This window comes from Panthera leo, chromosome A2, assembly GCF_018350215.1.
Source record: "Panthera leo isolate Ple1 chromosome A2, P.leo_Ple1_pat1.1, whole genome shotgun sequence".
In the NCBI taxonomy this organism is placed as follows: Eukaryota; Metazoa; Chordata; class Mammalia; order Carnivora; family Felidae; genus Panthera; species Panthera leo.
This window is the reverse complement of record NC_056680.1, coordinates 97,358,769-97,379,933: the sequence shown is the minus strand read 5'-3', so window position 1 is coordinate 97,379,933 and position 21,165 is coordinate 97,358,769. Positions and strand designations below refer to the sequence as shown.

The 21,165-nt window shown below is 40.7% G+C and overlaps 2 protein-coding genes across 12 annotated transcripts in view; one reads left to right on the top strand and one right to left on the bottom strand.

Moving 5' to 3' along the window:
- Positions 1 to 3,340, top strand: part of PON1 (paraoxonase 1) — a 34,973-nt gene extending 31,633 nt beyond the window's left edge. The window contains exons 8-9 of the mRNA XM_042927581.1: positions 218 to 346; positions 2,828 to 3,340. Of these exons, the coding sequence (XP_042783515.1) occupies positions 218 to 346; positions 2,828 to 2,986 (288 nt within the window). The 3' untranslated portion in view covers positions 2,987 to 3,340. The remainder of the gene's footprint in view (positions 1 to 217; positions 347 to 2,827) is intronic.
- A 1,846-nt stretch (positions 3,341 to 5,186) lies between these two features.
- PPP1R9A (protein phosphatase 1 regulatory subunit 9A) overlaps positions 5,187 to 21,165 on the bottom strand; it is a 329,127-nt gene continuing 313,148 nt past the window's right edge. For 5 of the 11 annotated variants that reach the window (XM_042918086.1, XM_042918078.1, XM_042918070.1 and 2 more), the window contains 5 exons: positions 17,243 to 17,441; positions 15,077 to 15,196; positions 12,906 to 13,088; positions 11,350 to 11,548; positions 5,187 to 8,666 (listed from right to left, as the gene is read on the bottom strand). In XM_042918086.1, coding sequence (XP_042774020.1) covers positions 8,653 to 8,666; positions 11,350 to 11,548; positions 12,906 to 13,088; positions 15,077 to 15,196; positions 17,243 to 17,441 — 715 coding nt within the window. In that variant the 3' untranslated portion in view covers positions 5,187 to 8,652. Of the gene's footprint in view, positions 8,667 to 9,809; positions 11,549 to 12,905; positions 13,089 to 13,327; positions 14,231 to 15,076; positions 15,197 to 17,242; positions 17,442 to 21,165 lie in introns of those variants that run through there. The other 6 variants (XM_042918129.1, XM_042918149.1, XM_042918100.1 and 3 more) reach the window with 5 other exon arrangements.

The following is a 21,165-nucleotide window of genomic DNA, read 5'->3' as shown; positions in this document are numbered from 1 at the left end:
TTCCCTCATCTGTCCTGGAAACTGATTAAATGCTAGCATAGATGGAAAGCTAGAGGAATTCCCTGAGCTGTACTGAAATGGGGAAGAATTGTGTCCTGGAACCAACAGTGTGGTGACAGAGTACAAGACGATGGCTTTCCCTGAAATATTGTTCCATCACCTCTCAATTTTTTTTCACTTTCTGTCCTTCCTTCTCTCCTTGGTTTTAATCTGGAAGTCCCTGGACTTTAACACACTCGTGGATAACATATCTGTGGATCCTGTGACAGGGGACCTTTGGGTTGGATGCCATCCTAATGGCATGAGAATCTTCTTCTATGACCCGGAGAATCCTCCCGCATCAGAGGTTAGTTTGAAAAATGAATCTGATCAGCAACCTATTCCCCGCTGTTTCTCGCTTGAAAACATAAATCTCAATTATATGTGCAAATATAAGGAGGGACATGGATAGATGATCCAAATGATGAGATATAAAAAGGAGTTTGACTTTGGGAGGCATTTTAGTTAGAGTCTAGGCAGGAGACAGATGGTACATTTAAATGGGGTAATTTGAGGGGATTTAATAAGGGCACGCTATACAAAGGTGTGGGCGCACATAGGGAAACGAACAGAAGATAATGCATCACCCCAGGGCTAGCAAGGGAGGAGGAAATGGTTACCAGAAGCCAGAATAAGAGAAGAGCTGTGTGTGGAGAGGCCCCCCAGTTGGGGGACGCAGAGGAGGGTCCCTACAAGGAGGAAGCCTGGAACAAGTACGCCAGCTCGCTCTTAGTCCTCCCATTACCGTGCTGCTACTCCTTGGTCGATCCTGACTCAGAGCTAGAGAGCAGGGGGAGCCTTCACAGTAGGCTTTTGTACAAGTCTGAGCAGAGTGGAGGGCTGGATTAGGGTAGCCAGCACTGGACTGGAGTTCATCAATAGTGAGTTTCTCCAATTTGAGTATTCACAATAGTTAAAAAAAAATCTAACGTACCTTCTTGCTATGGTCTAATCATTTCTTTGTTACCTGCCCTCCCTTTCAACCCCCTCTTTCTATTGTCAGTATACAATGCACCAGCCCTAATGTGCAAATGGCCATCCTCTCTAAACCATCCCTGTGGAATTGGAAAAAAATCAGTCACTTGCTGGAATTATTTCGGTTTAAAAGACCTTTCCTTCCGTCTTAGTTATGGTGCCCAAAGACCCCATTCATGTTCATGGTCTTTATTCAGTGGACTATTTTGGCAGTGCAAACAAGAATCTGAAACTCACTTTGCCATAGGCGTTTACTATGACTCATCTAGAGTTATCTATTTTGAGTTTTTCAGTATGTATTAATTATACTTGTTATTTACATCAAATAACCAATATAACTTTTGGAATAGTTTATTGCTATGTATTCTTTTTAAAGCCTAGTTGTAAGAGTTGTTCTCATTCCCACCCACCAAAAAAACCTTTTTTTTAATCCCATGTTTCTTAGATTTAAAAAAAGCCCAAAACCAAATGTTTGTTTCCAGTTACTTTACGGCCCTTCATACCCTTTATCTCCAGGCTTACAGGACAATTGTGATTGTGTTTAATGGCAGTCCTTTGTGCCTTTTGCTACCTCTTAGCCATTAGGATTGCTATATGGTATGTTTAACAGAACTGACATGTATGCTGTGGTGTGTTCACCGTTCAGAACGGAGCAGAATGTTAGATTCTAATTTGTTCTTGCTTGTTAGCTCATTTGGTGAACTTCGGTCACTTGCTACAGCATGGACTTGGTTTGCAGCTCTGGAAAAAATACTCCCTTTCTAATGATGGATTTGGTAAGAATTAGCAAAAAGTAATAACAATCCATTAACCAATGCACTGCCCCATAGAAGGATGATTTAGTTTTATTAAAAAGAGGCTTACCTAAGCCAAGATGCATCATCACCTATTTCCTAGTAACTAACATGTCTGTCCTTGGGGCCTGCTGTTTTAAAGAGGTCCTTTTTACTGCTCCCTTGAACCCTTTATATATAGGCACTGGCCATCCTAGTCCGCCACATTTGGTGTTTTTGTATGTAGGTATTCTTTCTTCTAGTCATTGTATTTTATCCTAAAGTCTTAAGAATAATACGAAGTTAGAGTTGAAAAGAAACTTAATCTCGTCCCACACACCTCGTTCTACAAATGAGGAACAAATAGTAAGTAGAAGATCCAAAACGTGACCCTGGGCCCCTGCCTCACAGGGTGCTCTTTACACAGTGTGAATTATATGAAATCGCTGTTTTATTGGCCAAAGTGGTCACATATTGGCTATTACGTGTGGTCAGCTTAGCATGCTACCACACTGTTGTGATCAACACAATCATATTTCTGCTCAATAAATGAAGGAAACTGAACTTATAAAATCTTATATATTTGGAGTCGGAAACTTTAGTTCAGAGGAGCAGATGTGTATGGTACAGAGATATGGTTTTTGTTTAATTGCCAGAATTTAAAAACCAAATTCCTAGCTTTTCTGAAAACACAAAAAACTGGCCCGAATTCTAGCATGGCAGTAATCCGTTACTAACAGCCTCCCTCCTCATTTGCCATAGTCCCTAATACTCCCTAATGTCTCACACCCAGACTGTGCTACTTACTCACTTCTGTTTCTTGCCTAGGCTAGGTAGTCCTATGTATCTCTCTGTTCAAAGTCGCCTGATTAAAATCTGTCGTTTTGCCAGTGGGGAAACTGATGTCTTATATAAAGGGTAATTTGGCAACAAAATATGATTTACCTGCAGGCTTCTTCATGTGAAGACATGACCCTTATTTAAAGTTAGTTTTGAGTGACTTAAAAAGAAATATTAAGCTACTGTTATTTCTTTGATAGGTGATCCGAATCCAGAACATTTTAACAGAAGAACCCAAAGTTACCCGTGTTTATGCAGAAAACGGTACAGTTTTGCAAGGAAGTACTGTTGCCTCTGTGTACAAAGGGAAACTGCTGATCGGCACCGTGTTCCAGAAAGCTCTGTATTGTGAGCTCTAGAGGGTCGGTTTGCACCCATGCCGTGGATACTGTGAGCCCATTTCAGCTGCTGCCCCCATCTCAGGGGCCACAGCCATCTCATCTGAACAGTGACCACTGACCCCAAACTCAGACATCTGGAAGGAGGAAAGCGCTGGTCAGCTGGGAACAGAATCAATGCAGAAGGCTTTTTGGAGGGTATGATAGCAAATCAGTCTAGCAATATTTGAAAACCTCACTGACCAATAAAAAGTCCTTTTCAATAAAATGGCTAAAATTGCTGTGTCAGTGGTCAGGTCTTAAATAATTTAATGATATGGGATCCAAATGCACTCTCCCTGAAGCATGTGTTCCCTGAGAGCACATGAGCTTATCGCTGCCTCGCTGAGTCTTGTTCAGAGAATACAGGAGCAGGATGATCTCATGTATCATCATTAACTCTAGTCCTCACTCAAGGGGCTCCGGTTCACCTGCTGGAAAACTAGATGTGCACCAGTTTCCCTCAGCTGCACGCAAACTTCCTCTGCAAAGCCATCGGACATACTGGCCCAGTCTGACTTCCATTGCCCTTACTGTAGATGACCTTCTCAGTAAATATAAACCTGAGTGACCCTATTTCTCCTTTTCCTTTGATTTATTCAATTCTCCCTTAGCAATGACATGAAGGAGCATCTTATTCTTGGGAGTATTGTCACACGAGTGTCTGTTATCTCAGCATCAATTGGACATTTTAGTTTCTTTGACCCAGTGAAAAGAAGAAGTTTGTTTGCATCCATGAGTGGATACAGAATGAAGCCCATAATCGATTTGGGTAAAGCCAAATGCCCCCCAAAGACGAGATTGTTGTTAGAAGTGGTGGTGGCGGTTGGTAGTTTTTTTTTTTTATCTCTTTCTTCCTATTGTAACTTGCAGTGGAGGCTAAGAAGAAAACAATAGAAAGGTAAAAAAAAAAATAATAACGATAGTAAAAAAATCAACAGCCTTGGCCTATCTTCTGAGGGACATGACTCAGAAGAAAAGATGACTTTGTCATTTTCTTGTAAAAGCTGGGATGGAAAGGTTACCTAGCTTCATTTATCTATCTCCTTTGACAGGATGGATGATTTCCCTGGGATGCTACAGCAGTCACATTACAAACAAAGTTCTAGGGCACTTGCCACGATGACGGTCTGGTAGTTTGGGAAAAACGGCTGGCTGAAAAATTGAGAAGTGCCAACATGTTAACTTAGAGTCATACACGGGAACATTTTGTTTGGCCTGGAGAACACTTTCCTCATATCGGATTAGAGTTATTTTAGTCACGATTTCAGTGAGCGTAAGATCATGTGACCTACGAGTGCTCAATTATTCAGTGATGCTGTTTACAGCCCTCAAAGCTGGATTTCCTGAAATACTCTTTTTGAAACTATCAATGGCCGTTGTACGTATGCTGAAAAAGCCCACGCTTCTTTTAAAAAGAGTTGTTTGATATCATCAGTGAAGTAACCATACTCTGTTCTCTCTTGTTCTTGACAGAATAAGCAAATTCTGTCCCCAACCTACCCCCTAAAAAAGAAGAAGGCTATCCCGTGTGACACAGCATACACTCAGGCTCAGCCAAAAAGGGACACATGCCTCCCCTCAGTGAGGAATTTTATAGCAGACCCTGAGGAAGAGAAAGCCGGCCTAAAATTCACTTATTTTTTTGCACTGCCAAAGGTTTAGTCACAGATCAATTATGGTTCGTGTGTGTACGAGAGAAAGAGAGAGAAATTAATGTCCCTCATTTGCTATGTTCAAATCTTCAGAACTTTTAAGGTTTTCGAAGTAACATCGCAGCAAAGAACCCCGTCCTGTGGGATGGCCTGACTCTGAGCTTGCCCCATGCTGTGTGAGGCCAGCCGTTTAATGCACTTGTCATAGACCTCTCCTGGCTGACAGGTGTCAGAAAGGGCGCTGGTGCAGCCGTGGCGGGAACCAGAAGCTGGCCGAGGAAGCTTCTAGTGCAGCATCTTTCACTTTATGCCCAGTTCCAGAACTACGCTTTCAAATGTAATTCTAGCTGCCAATTTACACTGTTCTGGGGCTCAAACTTATTTTTAGTTTCATTTCCATGGAAAACGTGCACTTTTGCTCTTGATTGATAGATATATTTTGACAGTTAATACAGGTTTACCCAGTCAAGGCTTGTTTTAGTTGAAGGTGAAAATGGGAGAGAAAAAAAGAATTACTCTGACAGATATCCGTATTTCTCTTTTTATTGCATTCGTTGTCTGACAACAATAATACTCATTGGCAAGAGATTTATTTACACTGACAAATTAAATGTAATCACAGGTATTTTTAGATTGGTCAGAAAACAGAGGACCATTGTGATAGTTTGCTTTGAACGCCTCTGAAAACCAAAGAGTAAGAAATGTCGTTTGAAACGGAACAATCTAGAGAAGTACATATTAACCAAGCACAAGAGAACAATTCAGACGTGGCACTATATTGTCTCTTCCATGCAAATGATCAGACACCAAAATGTACAAATTAAAAGTTTCAGATAGCATGCTATCCATACTTATCGGACGCAAAATGATTTTCAAACAACTCTTTTCCTTTAGTGATATATAAAGAAAGATTAAAATAAATCAACTTCTTAAAATGGAATAGAATTCATTCTCTCTTGTTTCTCTTTTCAGCTGGCTGGTTTTGTTAGTGATATGTAGCAGATGTACAAGTGGCTTAACTGCGACACCATTAAAAATACAAAAGCAATGATTGTGATAACCACAAATAATATTAAGGAAAACATATACACACATATACTTAAGGGGTTTTGCAAAGCACTAACTAAACCTGATGTTGTTGGTAGGTGTCATCTAGTTGGAGTGCCTGTTAATTCCCACTTGTCAAGGTAATTTAACTATTTTTGGCCAATTGTTCTTTCATGGATGAACGGTTACATCCTTAGCAGAAAACCTGGGTATGTGGATAAAGCAGCTGAAAGAAAGAGAAGGGCACACCTTCCAACAACATACGCACGCTCATATCCACTTGCGTGATATTTGGCAATGACCTAACCATGCCATCGCTCCACAAAAAAAAGTAAAGAAATGACCGTGTGATGGCAACACTGCCATCAGAGAGCCAGTAGTTAGTGGCTTAAGCATCATAGCTACCAAGTACATCATCGAAAAGCATGAGCGAATGCACAAGAACACAGGTATAATTTTTAGCCAAGAGACTGCGGTCTGCAGTTGAAAATGCCCAAAGCTGCCTACGTTTCTGAGGTTCAACTCAGCAATGTGCAATCTTGACAACAAAGCATTAACTAAACATTTGAGGAAACTTTATCTTACTAAAATACCGAGTATCTAGTAAATCAATTTTACCAAAATATATAAACATGTAGAAGGATAAGTGCATTTAGTAGAAATACTTACATTAAAAAAATCTCTTAAAATCTTATGAGCCATTCCATGTATACACACACACAAAGTGGCGATAAGGCTATGATTACTGCTTGGAGTCCTAACTGACATTACCAAGTTCCTTATACAATGTACGTATATTTTATGCCATGTGATTGCAGTGTGTGTGTGTGTGTGTGTGTGCGTGTGCGCATATGTATGTATATATGTATGCGTGTAAGGTGGAAATATATTCACACATATGTAGTTCTGTACATCTCCACACACAGCATGCACATTATTGACAAGTTGCCTCTGGTTCTCTTATTTTTTTACCTCTCATTCATTCTTGAATCTCTAGCAGTTTTGGGGTTGGGGCAGGGCCAAGGATCGGAAATCATCACAATTTCTTTCCTTCCCCACTCTGTAGATGTGGAAGCAGGTCACAGGCCACTCAACTAGGCGAGCCTTCAAGTAACAACCATTCCCTCAACACATCCACACAGACACTCACGCACAAGCACTTAAAGACCCTCTTTACCATAAGTTGGAACTTGATGCTTTTATTTCCAGGGAGAAATTGATTCTGTAAGCTTTTCCCTTGCCCTCTGACTTCCTGGTTGGATGGATCTATTCTGTTGCTACTATAAGTTATTCAAATACTACTAGTGCACTGTCCAGTATTATTTTTTCCCCAGTGTTTTGAGCCAAAACTAAACTTCCTGAGACTTTAAATACCTAAGACAAATATAGTTTTTTAAAAAATCTGTCTATATACCCAGGCTCTTTTCCAGGAATGAGTCACTGAAGCACATTCATATTTCTTACAATACTGTTTTCTTTTGAGAATTTACTCCCCACCCCCGTTATCATAATAAAAAAAAAAAAACAATTCTAGTGGAAAATATGGACATTTTATTTCTGGACTTTCTCCTTAAATGCTTAGCTTCAGAAGAGTGTACAGGTAGATCCTTGATCAAAGGTAAATTTGAAAAGATATTTTTTAAAAAGCCTGGGCTTTTCTTTTCCATTTCACCTTTCATTCAGAAAGCACTGAGGACTTACCATTAACCAGGTGACTTGAACCGTAGTGCCTGCTGTCCACCAGAGTGAAATGCCCCTCACCAGGGCCCTGCTAGGACAGTAACTTTAACAGCTCAGATGGAATTTGGTAATTCTTGAATAGGCCAATGTAATGAGGGGCTACCACATATCCAGATTATAAACACTTGTTCCAGAATTGTTGGGACATCGCTCTTTAGAATCTTCAAACACTGGGTTTCTTCTCTTGAAGCCTGGTCTATAGAACCTTAATATTTATAATTGAGTCTGAATATCCATATAAATGCAGTATTTTATTTACTTTTTAAAAATATAATTTTAAAGCACATGTTAATCCTATTACACAAAAAAAACCTAGTCGAGAATTCTTTGTCTTTAGCCAAAACCATAAGGGCTAATTGAGGGGCTATATCCAACAACCCATGATGGTAGCTTGGGCCTGGGAGAGCTTAAGATTTCGGGCTAGAGAGGACTAGAGGATGAAAAGCAGCAGCAAGGGTTAATTTGGTTCCTCTCCTGTCCTCTTGCCACTTTGTTCCCAACAACAACAAAGAAACACAAAGTAGGTTATTCCCATTTCAGGCCCCTTAAAAAGCTAAGTTTGGAATGAGCACTGTAATACTGCAATCACGAACTGTCTGTCTGTCTCTGGGTTAAAGATGCTTCTTTGATGTTGAGGGCCAGAAATCCAGGTCACCCCCAGCTAAGAAAGCTAGCCTAGAACGATAGGTTTATTGTCATGAAATTAATGGCGGACTTCATCAGTGTATCAGAAGGAGCAAAGTTCAGTTTCTGCCCTAATGTATCACTCTGAAGTACACTTCCGATTCAGGCAGAAAAAAAAAAAGAAAAGAATGAGAAAACTAGTACATAAACTGTGAGTTACTTTAAGAGAGGTGGTCTTGAATAATCTGTTATAATAACTGAAGTCCTTTAATGGAAAACTCTGCCTAGACATTCAGCCCATACAACGCTCCCTGTCTACGGCTTGGCCTCACCACGCATTCCCTAACCCCCAAAGCATTACCTATACCCCAAAACAATGTGGCTATTGTTAAGGTCATACTGAGCTGTCATTTAGGAAATATAATTCATAGTAACCAGATACTCCCTTTTTGTTCATTTGCTGATAAATAAAAAACTGCAAAGTCTTTAAGGATCATGAAGCAACAATTCTGTGTTAAACTGTATGGACGCTGAAGAGCACTAGCATTAAAGAAGGAATTGTCGAAGACACTGGAACCCCGGTCAGGCATCATGCACTAGAGTCAAGAGAAGAAATAATACGAAAACCAAATGTTCATAAGATCTGAGGTCCTGCACTTTGTTTTCACACTCTTTGATCAATCAGTTTACACTCTGTCCTTTGTCGGACAGTCAAATCGAGTGCCTTTTACGGTTTCAGCAGTTTTAAGTAGTAATAATATTAAAGTAACTCGCTAAGACCTAAAATTACCATAACTTAACAAACCCAAATAGTTACAATACAAACTAAGTGATTTGAGGAATAAGAATTTGATTTATAATATTTTCAGTTGATCACTGACCTAAACATTGGAAGTGTACAAATAAAGTTCAAGAACAATACTTTTAAGACATTTAAGAAAATGCAATAAATTATGTGCAGACTGAGACTTACAGACATTTCCAGTATGTACATCCATTTTCAAATAACACCAAAATATAAACATAACTTAAAATAATCCTCCTCTATTTCCACTCTTAAAATGAATACAGAGAAAAACTTCCAGTGTGATCCAGATCACCTTTTCTCCCCCAAAGATAAGCAAAAATGGCCAAAATTTACAATAGCAAGCACTAGTATTCCCAGATTTTGACTAATGTAGTCTTTTAGTATTAGACAAGATCTGCTGAATTTTGTAGCTCATGAATAGTGGTGGTTCCTTGTTTCTCGTGATATTAATAAAGAGCAAAGCACCACACATCTCACATATTAATAGAGTATCCAGTATGGCAGTTTCATTATCATACTCCAAATGAAGATAGTCAGAAAAACATACATAGTGACTCTGATAATTGTAAAACACAGTATTAACTTGTGTCAATGTTTCTGAGTACTGAATGATCTGTACCAGCGACAAAAGGACTGAAGTATAACAGACAATACTCTGTCACTGAAAAGGAAACAGGCCTTAGGGAAAGAACAGCATTGTAAATCTCTAGTTCGGCCAATTCCAGATTTCAGATATTCAAGCAAGCAAAAAAAAAAAATCACAATATTCAAAATACAAGATGGTGCTATATGGGCAAGAGCCCTTTTACATTATATATGACCTGTAACCTTCAAAAGCCTTCCCTCAAGCTCTGTGTATACAACATTTCTAGTGAAAGATATGGACAGAGGTCCCATTCCCCCCGCCCCCACCCCCACCATTACCCCCACCATGTAGTAAAGGAAGTAAAATACAAGTCCAAGAATTTATCTGGCCTCAACTCTTATTTTGAAACTCGTCCCTTGGAAAGTGGATGACCTTGTTTTTACAGCCAACGTAGGAAAGACAACCAGAAACACAAGCATAAAAAGCAAAACAACAAACAACAACCAATCATTTGAAATCTCTCCAGATAAATTTATTTTCGCCTCCTTCTGTCCTAATCTCCTACACTTGAATTAATTTGATGAAATACTGAAATCCTTAATAGTGGGTTTAAAATAAGTATTAACTGTCTCCACTGGTAGACTGTATCCTGTGTACTCTCTTAAACAAACTTGAACCGTAAAGTGGAAATCTCTAAAGAGTGAAAGAGAATGGCTCAGAAAAACCATTCGAAACATCTCTAAAATGTAACTGTCAGCTCTCCTTTACGGGAACATTCCGTGTGCTCAATAAAATAGCTTCTCTGGTTGAACGTTACTCAAATCTAAATTTTCTCTAACTGGTATTTCTATTTTTCTTAAAAGTACATTTGTTAAAACACTAACTGAGCCCACTTGGGAAATCTTAAGTAGAAAATATGTGACAAGTTCCTGATTGTGTCACAGTCAGGCCGAAGACTAGCCAGAATGTTCCCCACGAGAGGAAACCTGAAAATGTTGGTTTCCTTAAAAATCAATTTCCTGTTCAATTTGTTGGGGGAAAAAGGAACTACGTTATGTGTGTCAGTGTTGCCGAAGTACTGAACATGCAGCAGTAGCAAAGTAAACAATGGATCCCAATATCCCATGGCTGTGCTAATGTCTGATTTTTTTCTTTGTTCGGCTAAATCTGGAGGATAAATGTTACTCTCAGAACCCCAAGGTAATACCCACATCCACATTCTTAAGGCTTTTTGCTTCCTTCTGGGGTTAACAAATAACTATAATTCTCTTCTCTCTTTCTGATGCCCCGCAAACAGAAGAGTTTGCTTGCCTTTGGCCACAGTACGTAATCATGTTACAGAGCACCCATGTTTCTACAGTGGGGTTGTCTCACTGTCCAGACACAAAAATGAGGGGGAAACTTTCCCACATGCTGGGGTAGATTCTGGAGCCCAGATCTCATGGCAGAGTGGTGCTGTCGGCCATGCAGATATGTGCTATTGCCCAGTTTCAGGATTCCCAGACTGAGAAGTCACGGCCCTCCATTAACAATACCTGGGGTGTTTCACGCTTTTGTTGGGCAGGGTGACATCCATTTCCCAAGCAACGCAACCCACCCAACACAACACAAGAGCATAGTAAGAGAGAGAGAAACACAGCTATTTTGCATCTTTCACAAATGAGATCCTTGGTTTGGCAAGAAACCAAAGGAGGCTTGGGATTATTTCAGTAGGCAAAAATTAAAATAGTATTAGATTATTGCAGAAAATGCAGTTATGCAACACATGGTTTCCCCCATCTGCCTAGCGCACATCACCCCTGCCATCAGTTCCTTAATCCTCCGGAGAAGAGTGGGGCAGGAAGAGGGGAGACTTGTCTGAGAGAGGGTGTGTGTTACTGCTCACCAGCGCCCTCTGTGGCAGCTGTCATCTTTTCATTCTTTTTAGACTTCCTCTGTATTTGTTCTTGTTCCTTCCTCCTCAGCTTTTCTCTTTGTTTTTCCATTTTTTCTTGGGCCTTCCGAGCCTTCTCTAGAGATACCTTCATTTCCTTCAGTTTTTTTTTTACCACTGCTCGGTCCTGGGATGACGTCATTCCCAGAGCCTAGGAAGGAAACACATAAACAAATTGAATTTGAAAACCAGTGACCTCTCTGCTCAGGAAGAGGTTGATATCACAATATGTTCAAACTCAAGAACTAATTTAAACATAATCAAAGAGGTAAGAAACTAGGAAAAGCTGATCACATCTGCCAAAATCTCCATACTTGGGGGCTGAGCTTTATTTGTTCTTTGAAGTTCCTAGCCCAGGAGGCCCTAAACCCCATTAAGTAAGTGCTTTCCAAACTGGCAATTAATGGGTGAATGAATTTTTAAAAGGGGGCACAGTTCTGCTTCCCCAACCTTTGGGTTGTAGACATTTACAAGCAAACATATTGCTAAACTCATCAATATTTTTAAAAGATAAGAGTGGGCACCTGCTGCCATAGAAGCCTCCAAGAAGGGCAGGGAGACTGAAATGGCTTCCTTTCTGCCAATGTAATCATTTACAATGAGGACCAAAAATGTCTTTGAGGCTGGAATGCTCATGTCAGCATGACTAGCCATTTTCTCCCTGTAGGCAGACCTATAAAGGAATCCTGTTAATGAGGAGGCTGCTCGATGAGCTTGGAATTCAGAATAAGGGGAGTTGGTTGCGTACTTTAAATGTTTCATGACCTTCAGAATCAACAGCAGGATGCATCCATCTCCCCAACAGGGACAGCCTTCAATGGGGCCTTCATATTCACAGACTATTGATTGATCTCTAACCTTTTCAAGACTGTCAAGAGATACTCATCTGCCCTTCAGCCCAGCAGGGGGCTGAGGTTGGGGGTGGGGAGCCGAATGTAAGTTCTTTTTGCCCTTTTCCACAGGGGTAGGTACCCCCTCAGTCTCTAAAAGGGATGAACTGGACAGGTGAAATGAGAGTGGGATGGAGCGGGGGGGAGACACGGCCTGCGCGTACTTGGGGAAGAAAGTTCTGTGGAGAATATCATCCCCGTTTTGGAGAGGTGTGCAGGGAAGAGTGGGGGCGGAGAAGAAATGAATAAAGACGGAAAGATTCATGGATTTAGGTTTTAACTCTAATGTGATGAAAGAGAGTCCACATTGGCCATTATTACAACTCATACTACACAGGAAGTCAGTAGAGTTCATACATGGACCATGTGTTGCTAGGGGAAGCAATGGAGTGAGTCCCTAGCTCTCCTACTTGGCAGCCTACTGTTTGGCTTAGAATCCTTGACGACTTTCCAAAACTTCATTTACTACTCAGAAATAATGCAACGTCCTTTCTGCTGACCGTTGATGAGAATTACCTCTCAGATATGCAGAATGCTCTTATCTAATGAAAACATTTTAGGTGCTATGTGCAATACAAATCATACCTGGTAACCTAACACAGACATATAATTCTTTACCTTAAGTTTATTTCCATCCAACTGCAGGAGTTGCTCTCCAGTGATGTTTTGGGCACTGAATTCAGATACATACTGCTCCAGATTTAGGCTCATTAGCCAGTGAGAAACCTGCTGCACGCTCCATTCATGAACGGCCCGATTCTGACACTGACTGTGTTTGGGAGACTGTCCATCATCAAGGATCTGAGGTAGGAATGTTACGCAGCGTTGTTAAAGGACCAAGATGCTAGGGCTCGGCACGGCTTATTACGCTATCAAAAGGAATCTCTTGCCTACTAGAGCCACATTTATTTTTAAACCATAAAATGATTAAGCTATGGTTCTAGTTGTGTGTGTGACACACACACACACACACACGTAATTATCACCTACATTGTTTAGGTATTTGGAAATTTAAAAATTCCCCCAGATAAAGCGGCATTATTAATGTAGGATGTTTTATATTGAAAAATACACTCCAATGTTGCAAGTCTTATGCTAGAACACTTTGGAAAGATTATGAGATGCAGAAAACGAGTATTTCATTAATCTCTATATGCAATGCATCACTCTGCATGTAGCCTCGGATAAGACGTTGGAGATATATAAAAATACATTTAAAAATATTGAGGTATCTTTCCCTTAGAAGGGGACGGCATTACGTCCTCAAGCGTTGTTAGGGGAAATTTCACAGCCATGATTTCATGTGAGCAGCAAGCGAACCTGTGAGGAAGGGAGGGCAGGTAATGTCCATAATGACTTTTAATAAACGAGGGAAGTGAGGCTCGGCAAGTCTACAGATCTGTCCGAGACCCCGCAGCTAGCAACCAGTAGAGCTCAACAGGTAGTGGTTTATTCCAAATCTTAGGCTCTGCCCAGCGCAGAACATCGCTTTTAATAGTGCAGAGGGCAGCTTGGTCCCTAGCACCTCTAAGCTGAGAGGCGATGAAGATGAAGACAGGTCTGGGAGGAAAGACAAGGGTCACCTTGGGGAACACTGACAAGGGGATGGGGTAAGCCGAGATGAAGGCAAAGGAGGTGGAACAGAATGGACCGTGTCAGGGTAATGGCGATGGGGGATCAGTCGAGGGACTCTGGAGGTAGAATGTGGCGATCCTCTTGACTCAGAAATATCTTTTAAACTTAGATAGAGACAAGGGCAGAGAGTGAAACTATTTAGGACAAGGGAATCCTCCACCATTATACCAATACAGACACCAGTATTCTTGCATCGTTTGAGTTTTAAATTATTTTGCAGAGAGAGAAGAGAAGGTTCGAACAATACCACATAAGCCACCACACGCAGCCCACTGATAGCTCACCTCGTCATCTATCATATCCAGGCTCTGAGTGAGGGAGCAACAAAGGAATCAAAAAGAAAAGTGTTATAGAAATAGGAAACACAACATACACAGTACAAAGTTTTAAAATTAAAATCACGCCAAGCCTGAAGAGTATGGGCAGAAACATTTAAGAGAAAAAAGTTTCATAAAACAAAAATCATGTTAGAAAGAAATAACTTAGAACAAATACTCGGAGCAACAATGTCTTTATTTACAGTGCTTCTCTCCCTCCCACCCCCTGCCCTAAATACTGGTATTTGTTCCTCTCCTTACCTCTTGGGGCACTAAGTCAATCACTAATGTAATATCCTGCTTCTCTGTACACATTTATCTTCTGGGAATTCTTGGCAATGCTAATTTGACCCTGGCTTCTAAATAAGTGATTCTCACCCAGTTTTCCTTCCTTTTGGGAACTGTATACCTCTCTCTGTCTCCACTGCAGAGGTTCTCAATGAGGGGCCATGCCCTACTCAGAGGGAATATCAGAGTCCTGGGGCAGAGGTGATGGTGGGGGGGAGGCGAGTGAGAAAGAGGATGGATAGTCTGTCAACTCCCCTGATTCCTGAGCTGTTCCCTATGTGTGCTCTCTAGTGCCCAGGCTCCCATCCCCACCCCTCTGGTTAGCATCATCTCAATTACATCAGAGAAAGGCAGAGGAGGTCCCTGGAGGGCTTAAAGGGCTCGGAAACAGTCCTTTGTCTTCACGTTGAGATAGAGAGGGAGAGAAATCATGCTTTCCTATCAAGCATGAAACCATGATCCCAATGATTTATAAAAAAATCTACTTAAGAACGTCTTCCTGGTGGTAGGTGATGGGAACAGTGGAGGATCTGAGCGCCATGAGCATACCTCATCTGATGACAGCACTAAGGACTGGGAGAGCCCTGTAGTTTTGGGTTCTGCTCCTAGGCCGCTCAGGTCTGCCGAACTGGTGCTGCTGGGACTGAAGTCATCATTGAAGGTAAAATTCTGTAAAAGTAGATGAAGCTCAGTGTTAAATGAGCACAGCGAGGGAACCAGAGGTAGGTATATTTGCAAGTTCTAAAAAGCCTCTCTTTAAGTAATCTTAGGAGAAAATCATATTTGGTTTGGTGATGACCTTCAAGTGGCAGTGGTCGAGAGCACTGTGCCTTTTGCAATTGATGGGGAATTCTGGGTGCTTTCTCCATCAGATAAGAGGATAGGTGTTTTGGAGAAATGATTCTTTAATCTATCTTCAAGGATACGGCATTCATTATCCTCTGCAACTGCTCAGAGGAGTAATATTAATAAGCCTATCTTCTTTGACCCTAATTGTGATGAGTAACAGTGCAAGTAAAAATACAAGATGGTGTGGAGAGCCTGAGTTATTAGGAACAGATGGCCATCCATATTAGAAAGGTAGCTTGAGCACCCCCTGGGAAGGATCGCTTGCTGTTGGCCGTGATAAATACTGTGAGAAATGGCAGATCCTCCCCTGGATATAACCTTCAAGACGATGAGTTCTGGGGGAGGTCACAGTCTCAGTGTAAATACACGAGTAGTTACATACTCAAACACAACTCTCACACAGCATCGACAGAGCACCAAAGAGGCTACAGAACAGTACAGAACAGGTACACTTTCCAAATAATCACCTGGGTGGGGGGGGGGGGGGACTGGGCAAGAGGTGGGGGGAGGGGTGTGAACAAAACTTCCTCAGATCTTCATTAAAACGTTCAGTGGATATTAAAGTCAAATACGTTCACAATGACCACATAGCTGCATTCGTGAAAATGTCTTACACCAAATCTGGAGTCTCTCCGTGGCAAGATAATAGTAGAGTTATTCCAACTACATTTAGATTTCTCAGATCCAGTACTAAAAATGTTACAAGATCAGAATGATCTACTGCTGCCCAGACTTTCTTGCTACTAATTCTAGAATGACTGGCTTCCTAGGAACTCGAAGCCCTTGGCCAACACCATCTTGTTTCATATTCCACTTCCATAGGGATTGGACTGTTAGGTTTCCATTAGGTTCCCTTGCCACTGGGTTCAGTCGGTTGTCAAAAATAAATACCATGCCAGAGGCTGGAGAAATCAGTTCCAAACAAACCCCAAGGTCTGCTAAAACTTCAGACATGGAAACGAAATCCAAGAACGTGGAGAGCTAGGCTAGTAGAACATTTAAGCAGGAGAGCATTTAACACAACACATTACTATTTGATATTGTCAACAGAGACACAGCCCCAAACCCTGTCAAAACCCTGTGAGCTGTTGACCTCAAGAAAAGAGTTAAATTCAAGTAACATTAATCACACATTTCTGTTTGAGAAAGAAAAGCAAACACAGATAAAAGGAGACCAAACAACATGTGAAAGTTAGCCACCGTATGTGCTTCAATAAAATGTTAGATAAGGTTTGCAGCGTCATGCTGGAAATAACCATTGTGCATTTGAAAACAAACAACATCCATGCCTTGTATTTTCTAATTCTGCTAAAGTTAAGAACTTTGGTGATGAGATTATAAGTTTTTCAACATGGAAGTTTTGATTTAAAAGAAGATATAAGCAAGGGGGCTATGGCAGCATTGGTTTGTTTTAAAGAGTTTCATTTAGATATATTGAACACGTATTCAGTCCCAAATTTATTTGTTTTCCAGTAAATCTCGAAGAACGCGGTAAAAATAGTCTTGTAATGTAATTTAAAGTGGCATACTTCGTAAACAGATCTATCATACTGGTCCATGACTCAAATGCATCTTTCCCAGCATGGCTTAACTGTCAAACTGAGATTAAACAGCAGTATGTGAAAAGACAGGCAAATCAAAGATTAACGTACAATCTAGAATGGAACAGAATTAAAGAAGGTGATGGTTAACGGAGGCTTTCTTTCTCCCCACACAGGAAATACCATGCATGGTTTATTGCAGTGTTATCACATTGGTTTCTCAGGTCCAGAGTAAACACACAAGTTGAGAATGCTTTCCAAAGACTGAAGAGGAGGAAGGATTTGGGGTTTTCTTGTTTGCTTTTTAAATCCATGTGTTGTCTACCTTGGACCCCTTTTTATCTGAAATTAGAGTTTCAGGAGAAGGCTGAAGGGGACTTGTAGGTGAAGGCAGGTTTCTGAAGGAATAGGATCCTTTTCGGCTTTCGTTAAACCACGAGAAAGGCATGCATGGTGAGCGGGTGGTGACCTGCGCTGTGGGGGATGGCTTCGGTTTCCAGTGTTCCAGCCTGCCTCTGAAGATCCTGTATTATGAGACAAATGGGCACGTTAGACAAAGAAAGGGCAGATGTGACACTTGTTAAACTGAATTCTGAAGGGACTCTGAATCAAGTTCTAAGAGTTTGAGATATTGTTCTACACAACAGAGGAAAAAAATTGCATTTTTTACTAGGACATTAAGCTTAGTAGCTACCTTGTTTGAATTGAAATGGATTCTACAACAATGGTCAACATTTCCCCGCCCCCACCACCTTTTTTTTTTTAAGTTGCACAGAGCCCCACGTGGGGCTCAAACTCACGAACTGTGAGATCATGACCTGAACCGAAACCAAGAGACAGATGCTTAACCAAAAAAGCCACCCGCGTGCCCCGCGGTCAACATTTTCATAGTGCTTTGCCATAGTGAATTCTTAGGAAATTTGCCTGATAAATGGATGTGGGTGAATTAAAGTCAGGGCGGGGCACCATCTTTCTAGAACTGCTACGAGGTTAACCATTGCCATTAGTGCCATTAGCTCTTAGCCAGCATTCTTTCCTGGCCTCCTCTGAACTCATGCTGCCAAGAGTATGAGACTTTGGAAAATGATGTATTTAAATACTTTGGAAATGTCAGGGCTTATGATGCTTGAAGCAGAACACATCCCTTATTGCTTTTTCATCATAATCTGAGTGCCTTTTTCTAGGAGGAGACCAGGCCACAAGTCTTAATACCCCACTTGGAGGTCCAGGGTCTACCACCTCTAGAGTACATGGCCTTGGTCTTCTCTTTGCCTCTATTTCCTCCTGTGTAGAACGTGGGTATTTTATGTGTCTCCTATGTAGTTGTTAAGAATTACATGAGATAGTATACGTGAAAGTGCTTGGGAATCTGTGAAAGTATGAAGGTCTATGGTTATTGTTTAACATTGAAAGGATTCAAAGTCATTTGAGAAACACAGTTTGAAGACTGATATTCTTATCAGTGCAAGTACTTGCATACTTATATTTATCTTTTGGTTAGAGAAAAATAATTACCAAGAGCTGAGGCAGGAATGGACAGCAGTTAATGTGCATCTTAGAAGAGGTCAACCCTCAATATGTCCCAATGGTATTTGCTACAATGTTTATTATATGTTAGCTGTTGATGTCATGCCAACAAGGAGATTCCTTTTCAGTTAAAAGTGCCTCCACACCACAGCCAGACAACTCAGGACCCACAGGCTACTCAACTCTCATTTCAAGTTTACATAACTAGTAGAACACTCCTAACAGTCCCTGTTTATTTCCAAAGACTACTCTGAGAATCAAATGGGACAATAAATGTAAAAGCATCTTGTTAACGGCAAAGCAACATACAAATATAAAAGGATTACAAAAATAACGATTAAAGAGAATGGAGACATCAGTGAAATTTTGGTAGAATATTGAGATCGTAGTTTGGGTGAGTAAAATACTTGGTCATTTAAAGATTCCAGAATACCTGATGATTATGATGGTGAGTTCCTTAAAAAACAAACAGACAAACAATAAAAGGGACTGTAAGGATAAGACAGAAAGCCCAATGAGAGATGTTGGTCAACCTTCAATTTCATCCTAAAGTCTAAATTAAAAAAAATTCTGTATCCTTAATTCTACTTACTTACTATGAAAAGATGGGGCAGAGGGGGTACAATAATTGAACTTGAGACATCATACTAGCAGAGGCAGACTGGTATTCTGCAAGAAGCACTTTTTATTCCTGGGTCATGGACCAGTGCAGTGTTTCCCAAACAAGTCTGGTAAGAATCATCTAGGGCAGATGCTCAAATACAGATTCATAGGCACCTAGAATTCCTGAATTCGAATGTGGGACAGAGGAAGGGAGGAGTTTGCCTGGAATCTATATTTTAACACATGTCTGAGCTGACATTTAAAGTTTTTAATAATATCTACATTTATTTATATTATCCTGGATGCAAGGATGAGGTTTCTGGAGCAGAACAAGTTACCATTTGCTTACAGAAAATGATTGCACTGGTTCCCCATGCCCTAATGTCTTCTTTCTAGAGGGACACAATGAAAACCAGTTGTCATCCCATACTTGGTCTACACTGTAGGTAAGGAATCTAAACAATGCCAATCTGGGTGATTATATAGGAGAGGGACATAGTGCTGTTCTTACCTCCCCTCTGGCAGAGGGAGAGAAATCTTATCTCTTCAGTGTAAACAAATTCAACTAGGGAAGGATCTTGGGTCCTTACCCTTCAGAAAGTAATATATTGTCTTGGGGGGAGATAAGACCAACAGCTCAGGCTGAACAACCCTGGGAACGTCTCCATCAAGCTGGGTCTCATCCTCTCTCCCCATCCTACTCCTTGAAACTTTACCTCTGGGGAGGTAAATCTGTGCAGTTCTCACTATCTATCCAGTCATAATTTAGCTTTTGAGGCTTGACTTTGAAGCTCAGGTCCCAGAGTCCAGTAAAAATGTTCAGAAGCCTCTAACTGTGCAGAAACACAAAAATATTTTTTCTGCAGTTCCACATTCTTATAACTGGACATGTTTGAGATAAACTGGACCTAAAGATTATTTCCCCCTTTGGTTACAAACTTCTGGATCAATTAATCAAAGTATCATGGAAGCTTTTTTTTTTTTTTTTTAAGAGTTCCACCCATAATTCAACAAGGCACAGTAGGGCTTAAATATATGGATATTGTTTTAAAGTTTATAAACAGGCTATAATTAATGACAGCATGGCTATCTTGTCCTACTCCCAGTGAACTGCCTTTGAAACAATGCTTCTGGGACAGCCACCACCATCGCCATTTTTCTTTTTAATAGGCGGGAAATAAGAATATTTTTGCCTACCTGCTGTCATTAGAATGCCTTATTTGAAAAGGACTTTCAGTTCAACATCTATTCTGACCATACAACATTTTAAACAAAATTCAAGACCACATCTAATTAAACTTTTTCATAAAAGCCTCACTTCCAGGAAAATATTCAAGACTAATAATCCCATGACAAATTGTACGTGCAGCACTGAAGACAGATCCAGAGGCCATAGTGAGTGTGATGAATGACATCATGGATGCTCAGATTCCAGTGACATTCAGAGGCTTTCTTCTCCAGCTTTCCATGCAAGATGATGGAAGAAATGGAGGAGCAGTCACGTAGAAAGCAAAGAAAGCCTACTTCTAAGGAAACAACCATGGTCCTCAAAGCTGCAAACCACCAGGTCCTGGCCTCCTTTGAAGAGGATTTTCCAGACTGACTGTGCCCCTGCTGAGGCTGTATCCTGTACGCCTCATTTCTTTGTGTAGCCTTGACTCTAAAACCCCATGAACTGATATAATCTCTGTGTGTTTCCTAGTATACCGAATGGTTAGTATGCTTCCATTTGCTTGGACCCAAAGTATATTCACTTAAAAAAGCAAACTCTCCATTACTTTATAATTACAGATCCATCAGCTTACCAGACATATTTTCTAAAATAAATACCAATGTCCCTCTGGACAATATGAATTCTTGGGCCTACAAATGGAGCAGAGAGAGTTTGGAAATCGTCATGCCTTACTGACCACTCAGAGTCTGTTTCACTTTGTGGAGAAATCTGTCAAGAATAACATAAAATTCTTCCCTTTCTTTCTCCTTCCTTCCCTTTCTTCCCTCCCTCGCTCCCTCCCTCTATTGACTTTTTTGACTCTGAGAGCTGGTTATGGTGTAAGGTGCATAAGCTTCATATAGATCCTTAATAATCCCCTTGAAAAATCAAGATTGGTAGAAATG